We start from the raw sequence: 12,948 nt of genomic DNA, 5'->3' as shown, positions 1-12,948 counted from the left end.
ACACTTGAGCAGCGGAAGTGAAAGACTTGAAATCCAGTGGCGTAAAATCTTTTCTGCAAGTTATTTCCATTTTATAAGCAGAACAAAAGATTACTAAGTTTACAAAGAGACACTGAATTGAAAAAGTCGACCATTGTTTAACGACTTTTCTCATGTGATGATAGAAAAAAAATGGCTCAGGCTTCAGAACACTAGAAGAGTAGAACAAATGTGGCGATTTTTCTCTTTAGGTCTTTCATTGTCACTTTCGCAGACGAGTTTCCCACCGCCAATGAGTTCCACAGTCCCACGCTTCTTATATGGACCTTCTTCTCTCGGGTTTTCAATATCTCACTCCTCACAGCGATCTTATGTTTGTCACTCGGCCGTCCGTGGCTCCGGAAGACGTGGTCAGTGCTCTCGTGTAGCGGCGGGAAGGAGGAAGGGAAAAACGGGTGACGTTCAGTGTGATGCAGCAATACGTAGCGAGTCATATAAATCAGGAAGAGGCACATGTGATACATCGCTTAGTCTAAGGGTGGCGGCGGCTGAGACGCTGATTACGGTCGACAGCCCACCGAGAGAGGCCACCTGAGCCGCGACGGAGGGAAATAACACGAGAGGGCGGTAGGCTCGGCCCCAGGGGAGGGTGACGGAGGAGACGGAAGCGGGAGATCGGCTAATGGGAATGGTTAAAGGGGTGGCCAGATGGGGAACGCTGATTGTAATGGGCTCTGATGATTGAAAAGAAAGGCAAGACAGTCGCTAGAAAGACAATGATGATGATTCTGAGGTTAACGCTACAGAATGTATCCCTTGTGGTGGTTTTAATGATGGAAGCTTCTGACGGTTGTGGAAAAGGCGGAGGCAGTATGGAAGTAGTGGGGTGGGCCTAAGGGATGACAGGGATGACGAGGGCGGTAACTTAGCTAGACGAATCATGTCAGGGTGGGCTGGAGACGCCGTGACGAGGGCGAGGCAAGGCAAGGAGTGGTGCGGGTTGACGGATGGCCTCGAGCAAACACGAAACACACACACACACACACACACACACACACACACACACACACGCGCACACACACACGGAACACCCCCAAAAGGAAAATATTCTTAATTAGACGGCTCGAAGAAACCCAGTAATGAAGGGTAAATAATTCCCGGGTAAACACAGCGAGTAAAATTAGTATTCTCGTTTCATAATAAAAAAAGAACTTTGGTTGACATCACATTTACATCTCTTTGAATTATCCTCCTCGTCTTCCTCTTCCTCTTGTGCCTTTCATTTCCCTTCACTGTTCTTCCTCTCATCTGCAAATACTCTATTCCCTCTCCCTGTTTCTCCTCTTCCTCCTTTACCCGTGAGACTCCTCCTCCTCTTCCTTCTCTTCCTCCTCCATCTCCGGCCCCTCCTATTGTGCCTTGCGTTCTCATTTCCCTTCACTGTTCTTCCTCTCATCTGCAAACACTCATCTCCCTCTCCCTGCTTCTCCTGCTCCTCCTTTACCCGTGAGACTGCTCCTCCTCCTCCTCCTCTTCCTCCTCCTCCTCCTCCTCCTCCTCCTCCTCCTCCTCCTCCTCCTCCTCCTCCTGCTCTACCTTCCCATCCCACGCTGGAGGTACGTAACGAGCTGCGGGTTTCGGTGAGAAGTTGTGACAGTGATTAGTCAAAACGGCCCTCGAGGGGGACGGCACGCAGGCGAGGCGGCCCCCGAGGTCTGGTGGCGGCCACGTGTTCCGCCGGGGCCGTCGAGGCTTAATGAGAGTTTAACAAGGATTTTCATAGGATGGGGAAGGCTTGCGGTGGCGGTGCTGTGTGTGTGTGTGTTTCTGGGCGAGGCAAGATTGAGGTAGACGAAGCTGTTGTGGTTGTGTTATATTGTGTGGTGTGTCTTTCCTGTTGTTATTTTTATTGATGTGGTTGCCTTTGCTCTGTGGTTTTGTGATGTAATTTATGTAGGTTTACGTTGCAAGTGGTCAAGTTTTGGACAGGAATATTTGCTTGGAAATTGAGTTATTTTTTTTCTCTTAACTAACTAACATTATGGATTCAGGCAAAAAAATAACGATACACTCTGTTCTCACGCGTGTAAACTACAGGAAACACACAAAAAGGCAAGAAAACAACAACATAAAGAGAGAGAGAGAGAGAGAGAGAGAGAGAGAGAGAGAGAGAGAGAGAGAGAACATTGACAACATTAAATCATATAGTTGTTGTTTTTTTCCCTTCCCCTTCTGACAACCTTCACATCAGACACCTCTTCATTTGACACCTTGTTCCCTACCATTTTCTTCAACACCTGGCCGGCTTGTATCAATCATCTCATCATCCTTCAGAACATATATAAAGAAGATGGGGAAGAAAATAACCCCTTACACATTATACTTCAATCTCAACCTCTCCTTAACACTCACTGACTCCTACACCTTCTTCTACTCCTCCTCCTCCAATACTCCTCCATACCTCCATTTCCTTGTACTCTTCAGAATATATAAAGATGGTGAACAAAACAACTCTCTTTCCTATATACTTCTCACCATCCCACCCACACACACACTGACTTCTACTCCTACACTTTCTCCTATACCAATACTCCTCTACTTCCCACTTCTTGTACTCTTCCTCCCCTCTTCCCTCCCTCCGTCGTTGCGCTGCTCAGGCCTGATTGATGGGGCTGCCGGTGCCTCTCTCGCCCTGGTCTATGCATGAGTGTGTCTCGACGAGGATATCCGGCTGTATAGTGTGGCTGGGTGGCGGTGTGGCTGGTCCCGCTATGCTGATATAAGTGTGTGTGTGTGTGTGTGTGTGTGTGTGTGTGTGTGTGTGTGTGTGTGTGTGTGTGTGTGTGTGTATTAAGCCATTTTGCGGCTAAGTGGTCCATTCTAGCTTGAGATTTTAAAGTAAAGTCATTGCTCTTACAATCATAAATTCACCAGTGAGGATAAATATCTGTTCCTACCTCAATATTTCACCGAAGAATTTTCTAATCAGGTAACGCAATAAAGAAAAGACTCGTTGTTTCCTAAGCCGTGAAGGAGAATAAATCTGCTTAATGGCGACGAAAATACAGAGGAACAGAGAGAGAGAGATAAAAAAAGCAACATCAGGAGCCATTATCCCACAGCAGTTCCGCCTCGCAGCTCATTCTAAGGATCTCGCGGCGCCTCGTTGCGGGGCTAAAACACTCGTATTGAAACTGAGGTTAAAAGAAACGGTGGGAAACGTCACCTCTTCCTTGTTTATCGGACGTGCGGGAAGCAAAACGCACTCTCTCCCTGGGTTTAGCGTTCATACCTCACCCAGATGACCGTGTTTAGTGGCTATACCGTGCACTTATGTCTCCGTGGCCCCAGGGGGAGAGAGGACAGGGGTAGCGGGATAAGTGTCTTGCGTGGGAGGGAAGGAGATGCAGTAGAAGTGTTTTTTATTTTTTTTATCGTGCATGGTGGAGTGTGGAGGGAGGCGAAGCGAGGGAATAACACTTCACGCTAGTTTGCCTCCGTTTTCTTGTTGTTTTCTCTCCTTCCCGTTCTCTTTTTGCTCATCATACCCGTCCGTCGTTTTCTTCCTCCTTATTCGATTGATACATTTTACCCGCTTTTACTTTCTCAATACCTCGAGGGGGAACTTATATGTGTGTCCTTTCGTAAGTTAAAACGAGTTACGGAAACGAATGATCGGAGGAGTGGAAACCCGAGCAGCTGTGCAGAAGGCTAACTACCGCACTACCTCACGGCCTGTTAACGCGTAACCTTCAATAACTGTCCCGGTCGCCTGGCCATGCTCGGATGTATACTATTTCCGCGGCTTCCTTTGCTTCAATAACATATAAACTCTCCCATTATTCATTCTCCCGTGTGGCAAATTGCTCATAAAATATCAATGTATTAGCGGGGCGGCAACTTAGCAGGCCACAGCTCAACTAGCGGTCAGCGGCGCCACCAGCCAATGAGAGGAATGGATTGATAGAGGAGGACATAATGATAGACCAATCACGAGTCGTAGCTCATAGCGCCTCACTCCGACACTTGCCTCCTATCCTCGCCCGCCGGTGGTCACAAACATATCGCCTCCCTAGTGTTACTGACTTAGTGATGATACGTGTGTTGCGAGGCGCCTGACATGCTGGGAGGAGGCCAAGGCGTTCTGTGAGGGGCTTGGACGAATAACAAGTTGGCTCTGGGAGGGAAGACAAGCATGGGGAGTGGAAGATGGGGCCTATTTCTTCCTCAGGCCGACCGTCACAGCTCGCCTTGCTCTCGTCTTCCTTCCTCTCAGTCGCCTCGCTGTCGGCCGGTAGTAGGTGAGTGATGGGTGTGTAATGGAATACCTGCGCAGTGTTACCGTGCCAGGAGTGTCAGCATCAACATATCTAATCAGGTTAATGAGTGGTTGTTACGTGTAGTTGTCATTCAGAGTGATCCGTGCAGGTGAGGGGGCGTGAGGGCCGTTGTTGTGGGGGCGTGAGGGGTTGTGTTATGCTGGTGCGGTGTGTGGGCGTGCCGGGAAGAGGAAGAACAGTAATACACTCTAGTTCAGGCTGCCTTCAGAAACCTGTTTGTGGGGTGGCGGTGGGATGCCAAGGTCACGAGGAGGGCTGGCTGGCTACATGATAATTGAGCCTTCCCGCCCTCGACTCGATGTATATGTTCGACTGGCATTTGTGTTTTCCAGTGTTTTTAGCCCCAAGTATAGCACCTACACTCGTTAATAGGGTGATAACAGTAAATTAACTCATATAAACGACCTTGACTTTAATAGTTACTTATGCAACTTTGTTTTTTGGGGTGATATTCCAATTGCGGAATAAGAAAACGTATATGATCTCATGTATGCGACTCTATGATGCTGTTTTATAATCACTGTCTCGTTTATCCGAAGCTGTGTAAGTACCGTTAGGCTTTGTACCTATAGGCAGACGGACACGCTTCTCCAGGTTGACTCTCGCTGCCCGACCTGTCATGCCACTTTCCCTTTCATGCGTTCCTCGGCGTCCGGTTCCCTTCCCGCCCCGTCCCTTCCCTGCCCTTCCCTTCCTCCTCCTCCTCCTCCCCTCTCGGCTGAGCATCTCTCGTGATTTAAGTAGCTGAGTTTCGGAACCTCGAAGCACTTCCTGTTCTGACTTTCACGTATGCCTATTCCCACCCTATCCATTCTTTCCCCCTCTTGTTTTTTATTGCAAATGACTTCCTTTCGCTGTCATTTACCTTCCGGTTCTCCACAGGTAGGCATCCCCTTAATAGCTTCTGTACTTAAGGTAAATCTTCATCCTTTCCTTCCCCATAACCGCCTCCCCATACCCTCACCCTCCCTCTCCCTCTCAATAAACACCTTCCACTCTCCCTCTCTCCCCCTTCCCCCTCCCCTCCACCTGCTAACACCCTCCCCAACACGTCACTGACCTCCTTCCTCTACTTCCCCTTCGTGGCACCAGGTGGACCTCCCGTTTGATGGACACCTATGCGTCCTCCAGGCACCTGCGCTAATCTTTCAGGCATTGATCGACACTCGCTCCGCATCCGCCTTTCTGACCCCCGCACGCAAGGGTCGTATTCCGTTGCCGGTGCCGCGCGTTACGCCCCTCCGTACTGTCGACAATTTTGTGGGAGACGATGTGGAAGATCATATTGTATTTTATTTTTTTGATGGGTCGGGTGATTTACGGCGGGTGTAAAAAGACCGGCGAAGTGTACCGTATATTGTCAGCGTCTGTGTGTGTGTGTGTGTGTGTGTGTGTGTGTGTGTGTGTGTGTGTGTGTGTGGAGGGGGGTGATGTATGGGGTGTGGTGTGTGATAACGAATACCTCAGTTTACCTTGCGACGCACTAATATGCTAACGTGGACTATTTCTTTATATATAAACTCCGGAATCGTAACAAATATCGTCTCATCATCCCGCACACCTGAAAAACCTAACCAGTGAATGAAAACCATACCGACCAGAGAAACAACTGTGCCTTGGCGTTTGTTCCCAGCCGACCCGAACACTTGACGGAGGAGGCGGCGGCGGGTAGTAGGACAGGAGGGAAGGGAGGGAATCAGGGGGTTGCAGGGGGAGCCTCACCACTCCACCACCCTCACCAGTTGAACGCAAGTGATCGATCACCTGCAAAGCTGGCGAAGCGGACCCCACGTGGCGGCAGGCAGCAGAAAACGAAGAGGAGAGGTGCCAGCGGTAGGGGAGTTGATGCCTCACACCCACAGCGCTCTGATCGTGCCCCCCTTCCTCCTCCCCCTCCCCCTCCCCCTCCTTCCCCTCCGTCTCCTCCTCCCCCTCTGGCACCGAACTGACAGTCTCTGCTTAACGGGAAAAAAACGCCGCCGCCTCAACCGGGAAGTGTTGACGAGCAGTGAGCAGCATTTTTTTTTTCTTCATACATCGTAGCGGTTATTGTTTGCTGTGTGTGGCTGCTGCGTCCCCGTCGTCGTGGTGGTGAGCGTCAGGAATGCGAGATAATGACGAAGGGAAGGTCTCAGGTATGTGCTTGGGGCGTGTATTATGTTAGGCTGTTAGGTGAGTCAGGCTATATAAGATCTCGTTGCAAGTCTGATAGAACTGGTGAACTATGAGAAAAAATAGGATAGATAAATAAGAGGTGAGAGAGATGAGTGTTTTGTGGTGACGTGTTTAGTGTTGTGTTCTCTGATCGTTGTAATGTAGAGTGTCAGAAATACGGTTTTAATATTTTTTTGTGTGTGTTTTGATCGGTGTTGTGTTTTTATGGCGAATATTTAATATGGAAAAGTAAGTTGACACCTCTTATATTTGTTTATCTGTTCCGCCTTTTTCCTTGAGTCTGCAGAAGCTCCGTAACGTGAGGGAGGCGTGTCGTGTCATAAGCTAATAATCTCCAACACTAAACTTCCATTGCTGAGAGAAAATTAGTTTACTTAGGGTTTGTTAGCTTCTATACACCTTCACCACCGCGAGACGTACCGAACCATAAACATTTTCGAAGGTTACATCTTTGGAAGGGTTAAAGTGTGTATGGGGAGTGGGGGGGAGCTAAGTGTCGAGACAGGTAGCATCACACCTTCCTTCTACTAACCAAGCTCCCATAAACTCATACACAGCGCATCCTTTCACCTTCCGTTCCCCCCCCCCCTTCTGACTCACCTCACCACAAGTACACTGACACCCTTTCTTCACCCTCCCTTACCTGTCTCGACACACACAACCCGTCCTTGTCCACGCTCCGTCAACCGTAACATACCACACCGACACCTGTACCTACAACACTCGCATGAACGAAAGGGAAAGTGATAATGATTGACACGCGAGTAAGGTTTTCACTGACACATCATCTCCACATCTTGATAATAACATATGCTAGCCACGGCACACGAACGATATAGAGTAGATTGCACGAAGAAAAAAAAAAGTTATCATAAATATCAACTTACCTGTCCTAGTGTTGACAGGTTGATGAGGGGATGCGTCCAGGTGTGGTCTCGTTCTCAGTTCAGGTGTTCCCAGGTGCACTTTCTCTCCCTTCCTTCCTTCGTCAGCAAGCTCTTAGGACACACTGAGATGCCCACCGTCTTACCCTCTCTCTCTTGGGGCTTATAACCGGCATTTTTACCTCAGAAGACCTTCCTCTCACTCTCCCACAGACGCACTTTTTATAGCCCTTTTTTTACAGCGTAGCTTGACTAAAGGGTCTCGGCCGGCGGGGTAGAGGGGCGAGGAGGGTCAGTGTGGGGCAGTTATCAGTTCACCGTGATAAAAGGAAGGATGTGCTGGCCGGCCCCGCGGTGTCCTGGGGAAGTGTGGGGACGCAGGAGAGACGAGGAGACAAACTGAGGTGGGGAGCTGTGGTGTGGAGGTGAGGAGGTGGACGGAAGAGTGATGATGGTGGTGGGGGTGTGGTGTGATCTGCAGGTAAATTTGTCGCAGCTGCAATGTTGTGAGAGTTATTTTGTGTCGTTGGTCTCATTAGCATTTTAATATATACACCGGCGGGACATGGTGCGAGGGTGACGTTGGGGGTGGGGGGTGGGGCGGGGGGAGATCAGAGGACGCGACGGACATGGGAATAGCCAGATCAGTTTCCCGGCGCCTCTGTCTGCCTGTCGGTCTGTCTGTTTATTGGTTCGGGATGTATCTGATATCCGGTTGCCATCACGTCTCCGCTTATCGCTCATTCCATCGGCGTCCTCGTCCGGTGGTCCCGTCTGTCTGTTTTGTTATTGAGTCATGTAAATGTTTTGGGTTAGTTTTGTTTTGCCTCGTTTTGTTTATGCAGATGCGGAGTCTTTTTTTTTTCTTTATTTAATTTTTTTTTATGAAGTTTCATATCCCATTATTTTTCCTATATTAATCATGAATTCCATCTTTTTTTTCCTCTTCCGCTCTTCATTAACCTCTTCCTCTACCTCCTCTTCCTCTTTTTGTCTCCACGTCCTCGTCCTCACAAGCTTCCTGAACGTCCTCCTCGTCCTTGCTCTCGTTCCCTCGCCCTCTTCCCATATCTTTCTCTTCCTCCTCCTCCTCCTAGTCCTCGTCCTCGCCGTCTTCCTCGCCCTTCTCCTCGTCCTTGCTCTCATTCCCGTGCCCTCATCCCATTTCCTCCTCTTCCTTTTTTCCTTCTCCTTTTCCTCCTCCTCCTCCGTGTGATTGTCATCGTGGCCCGGGGCGTGGTGGCGATGGTGGTATGGCTGGCGACCACACGTTGTAAAAAATAACCCAGCAACCCTCGTAACCTTCATAACTTTCTCCGCCTGTCCCTTTCTCTTAATGGTTCTGGCTTTCATTATTCTTCGTTCGTTTCCTGCTGTTAACACCGCTGATATATCTTCCACTTATTAATTCATCTCCTCAAACGATTATTTCCTTCTGATCTTTCCGCATAGTTATTTTCGTATTATTCAGAAATTCCTGCATATCCGTGAACCTGGTAATTTTGAGATGGCTTTCGCTGCTCCGTCGTCCACTGCCTCGTTTGTTGAATTTCGTTGATCTGCCGCACACCTTACAACACCTGGGTGTCTCTCTGGGGATGTTTGGGTCTTCAATGGGATAATCGTGTGTGGCTTGAGGCAAATAAGACTTAAGAAAGGTAGAGGTCAGGGTAACTGAACCTTTGTACTGACCAATTAATATTTCACATGCAACGAGAAAAGAGAGAGAGAGAGAGAGAGAGAGAGAGAGAGAGAGAGAGAGAGAGAGACGTGCTTAGCATTAATGGATATTAATGTATGCAAATGACAGGAAATGGAGCAAATGGTAATGCTTTAATTTTTTATGTTTGTTTGTGTGCGTGTGCATGTGTGTGTGTGTGTGTGTGTGTGTGTGTGTGTGTGTGTGTGTCCGCGAGCGCACATGTTTGAATGAGTGAGCTTGCTTGTGTGTGCTGTATCCCGAAAAAACATATTATTAGTGTGGCGTCGAAGTGGGTGTTTACGTTCCCCGTGCCGTGAACCGCTACAGCCAGTGAAGTCATTAAGAAAAAAAATGTTGTGGGTCTAAATGATGAGCAATTTTATTATGATTACTATAATTTACTCTTAATATTATTTTTACCATTTCTATGCTTATGATCAATTATGTTATTATTTTTAGATTAATCTTATCAACAGTTATCATTATTATTATTATTATTATTATTATTATTATTATTATTATTATTATTATTATTATTATTATTATTATTATTATTATTATTACTATTATTGCTATTATTATCATTATTTTCTTTCTCCAGTTTTGAAATGTCATGAAAAATAAATAACATATCATTAAAACTAAGACCCAAGACAGGTGTGTGAGACAAGTTTCTGATTACAGGTACGTGAGGTGTCACAGCTGCTCCCCATGCACGACAAAACGGTAACTCACGAGCCCTGTTCTGTAGGTTGTGCGGAGAGCCGCGTCGGGGAGTAAGACGGAGGGAGTGATGCATGAGCTCACCCGGTGTTGAAGTAGACGGTTGCACGAGGTTGTAGGAATTGTATATTTTGCATTCTTTTATTGTACGTAGGTCATTATATACCATGATTTGGGAAAGGCGTGTATGAACCTGAGTTATAGTCCGATATTGTAGGAGTATGTACACGGTATGGCTTATATATAGAGTTTTAGGTCATTGTTCCTTATTTATATTGCATACATGAATATAGATTTAATTTGAGAACGCTCCGGTGCTGTAATTGTGTAGTTGAGGAAGTCTCCGCGCATCCTCCCTCCTCCTGGTCGGGTGTTAGCGAGGATCAGTCTTTGTCGGCGTGGTTGTGTTGTTGCGTCGATCTGAAGCGAAAATAAAACCATAAGCACTTCCTGCCGCGCCACGGCCGGGAAGTGGCGTGCCGCTCACCGGATGTGTTCTGCCCGGCATCAATGTTTCTGCAAGTCACGAGTACCGTTTGTTGCTTGTTTACTGCACCGCCTTACCTGAGTTACTCCTTGCCCGAATCATTCTTCTGTCTCTTGATTGTTTTCCTTCTTTTTTGCTTGACTGTCTCTACTCTTTTCCTCCCTCTCTCCTCTATCCCGTATCTCCCTCCTCTACTCCTCTAACCCATGTCTACTTACCCCCCTCTCTACTTATGCCCTGTCTCCCTCTGCCCTCTACTTGATTTCTCTACCCTTCTGTTGCTACCCCGCCCAGGCCCAATGCTTCTGTTTGCCTTCACCTTAAACTCTATTTATGGTACTCTTGTCTGACTTCGTTTATTGTTCTCATTATGGACTCACCGTTCGCTTTCCGTGAGTCCTCTTCTTCCTTTTCTTCCTGCCTCCCTCATCTACACTCTTTCTTGGCTCCCTTTCCTGTCAATCTTGCCTGCCTGTCCCCTCTTCTAGTATTTATTTTGTCTTATTTTCTTGCCTGCTTCTTCCCTTTTCCTCTCTATTATATTGCCAGACTTCATCTACTTTCTTTTATCACTTACCTGTCTTCTCTTTTCCTTACCTGGCTCATTCCTCCCTGCCTTGTCTTCTCACCCCCCCTCGCCCCGTCGTTTACAGGTGTGTCGGGAGGGCCGGCTCACCTGGCTCACCTGTGGGTTTTGGGGAAGCACGTGTTGATCTTATCGGTAACACAACAGTGGATATCAACGTGCCAGGGAGCCTCGTATTGATATAAGGGTTTAACGATAATGAGTTTTCTTTTATTTATTCATGGATAATCACCTTGAGGATGCGTATATATAAAAGGAGTCTTGTTAGCGGATGTGCGTTATCAGCCCGGGGAATATGTGTTTTTCTTATTAATTTACAAATGCCGGCGAACTCTCCTCTCTTGCATTCTAAGTCATCACGCTTTCCGCCGCTCCATTTTAGGAGGATAATCGGATATATGATTGCTCTTTATGTCTTCAGAGTGGAAGCGGTTGTCTCTGGCGTGATTAGGAGCTCGGGGTATGATGAAGTGTAGTTAATTATCTTGATGTGATAGAAATATGGACACTCATTTCCTCAGAAGTGTAACGCAATATTCAGTTTACGACGTTATTAAATTACACAATGAAGTTTTAGTATGTATCGGATGTAAATTATAAAGTTTAGAATTGTTTGCAGACTTCATAGGTGGCAGTGGTGTTGCTGATGGTGTTGATAGGTGCTGACGTGGTGTTCTTCCTGCTGGTGATGGCGGTTAGTGTTGCTAGACAGTGCAGCGGGTGATGACGGTCTTGGTGGTGGTGGTGGTGGTTAGGGCCTGGTGAAGGAAGAGTAGCAACAGTCACGCAAATGCTGCCAGTGGTTGTGTTGTGGTCATAATAGGAACAGTACTTGCGGTGGTTGAAGAGCGTTTGTGGTTGCTGTAGTGGTGTTGCGGTAGACAGTGGTGGTGGCTGGTGTGGTTTCAGTATTAGAAAATTGTTGCAGGTGATAATGGAGGCTGCAATGTGTTTTTTCTTTAACGGAAATACTTGTGCTTGCAGTGATGTTATCGTGTTCTGATGGTGACGATAGTGTTTGCAGTGGTATGTGAGGCATTAACAGTGCATGGTGGTGGTCGTTGTAGCGAGGATCTATGGCCATGATAAGCACACGTAGCGGTCGTTGTGTTACGGTGGTGGTCGCGGCCGCAGAGCAGTGAGTGGGGTCCGATCAAAGCCGCCCGCCGCGCCCCTCTCGTCAGGGTCCAGGGAAGGTGCGTACATCACGAGTCTCGGTGATCAGCTCGGTGCGTTCCCTTGCCTGTCTTCCTGCCTTCAGCGAGAGCGTTAGATTTGCCTGAGTATTTTTTTTTTACAGCTGAGGAGACAGTTCAAGGGCGTAAAGAAAAATATATATAAAAAAAGCCCGCTACTTACTGCTCCTGAATAGAGAGCAAAGGAGTGTCCAAAAAGAGAGGTCAATTTCGGGAGGAGAGGTGATAGTTGACTTAGTAGCTGTGAGGACATGATTTTGACCATCTTTTTTTTTTTTTTGTTTCCTGCTAATTTGTATTGTTTTCTTCATTTGTGTGTTATTCTTATCTATTCCATTTCCTCTTTTCATCCGTTTCTATTTTTTTTACCTGTTCATTCTCACCTTGGCTATATTTATTTTTGTTTCCCTTTTTATATTGGTTTTCCTGTGTCTCATTCTCATTATTTTCCATTTTACTCTCTCTCTCTCTCTCTCTCTCTCTCTCTCTCTCTCTCTCTCTCTCTCTCTCTCTCTCTCTCTCTCTCTCTCTCTCTCTCTCTCTCTCTCTCTCTCTCTCTCTCTCTCTCTCTCACACACACACACACACACCCCTTGGCGTCACTTCCTTATTTTAATTCCTTTCATATGAAGAAGAAACGCCTCCTCCTCCCCTTCTTCCGGACCTCATTATGAAGCGTTGAGCCAAGGAGGGGCGCGGCGGGGGGCTGAGGAGGGCGGAGGCAAGGGGCAGGAATGGGTACGAGGGGCTGAGAAGGGAAAAGGGGAGGTATCGGAGGAAATGGGGCTTGATTAAATAAGATGAGCAAATTTAAGTGACCTATTGTTAGTTATTTTCTAGTTTTTTTTTTCTTGGTTAACTGCTCCAAAATACGCT

The 12,948-nt window shown here is 47.3% G+C and overlaps 1 protein-coding gene across 6 annotated transcripts in view; it reads left to right on the top strand.

The window, feature by feature from the left end:
- LOC127008919 (homeotic protein antennapedia-like) overlaps positions 1-12,948 on the top strand; it is a 101,909-nt gene that overhangs the window by 18,327 nt on the left and 70,634 nt on the right. For 4 of the 6 annotated variants that reach the window (XM_050881397.1, XM_050881396.1, XM_050881401.1 and 1 more), the window contains one exon: positions 9,765-9,806. The exons of 1 other annotated variant lie outside the window; for it this stretch is intronic. In XM_050881397.1, coding sequence (XP_050737354.1) covers positions 9,765-9,806 — 42 coding nt within the window. Of the gene's footprint in view, positions 1-4,022; positions 4,281-9,764; positions 9,807-12,948 lie in introns of those variants that run through there. One more of the 6 variants, XM_050881403.1, reaches the window with a different exon arrangement.

Source organism: Eriocheir sinensis, chromosome 39 (genome assembly GCF_024679095.1).
Source record: "Eriocheir sinensis breed Jianghai 21 chromosome 39, ASM2467909v1, whole genome shotgun sequence".
In the NCBI taxonomy this organism is placed as follows: domain Eukaryota; kingdom Metazoa; phylum Arthropoda; class Malacostraca; order Decapoda; family Varunidae; genus Eriocheir; species Eriocheir sinensis.
Note: the sequence above shows the minus strand (reverse complement) of the source record. Positions and strands in the feature narration are given on the sequence as shown.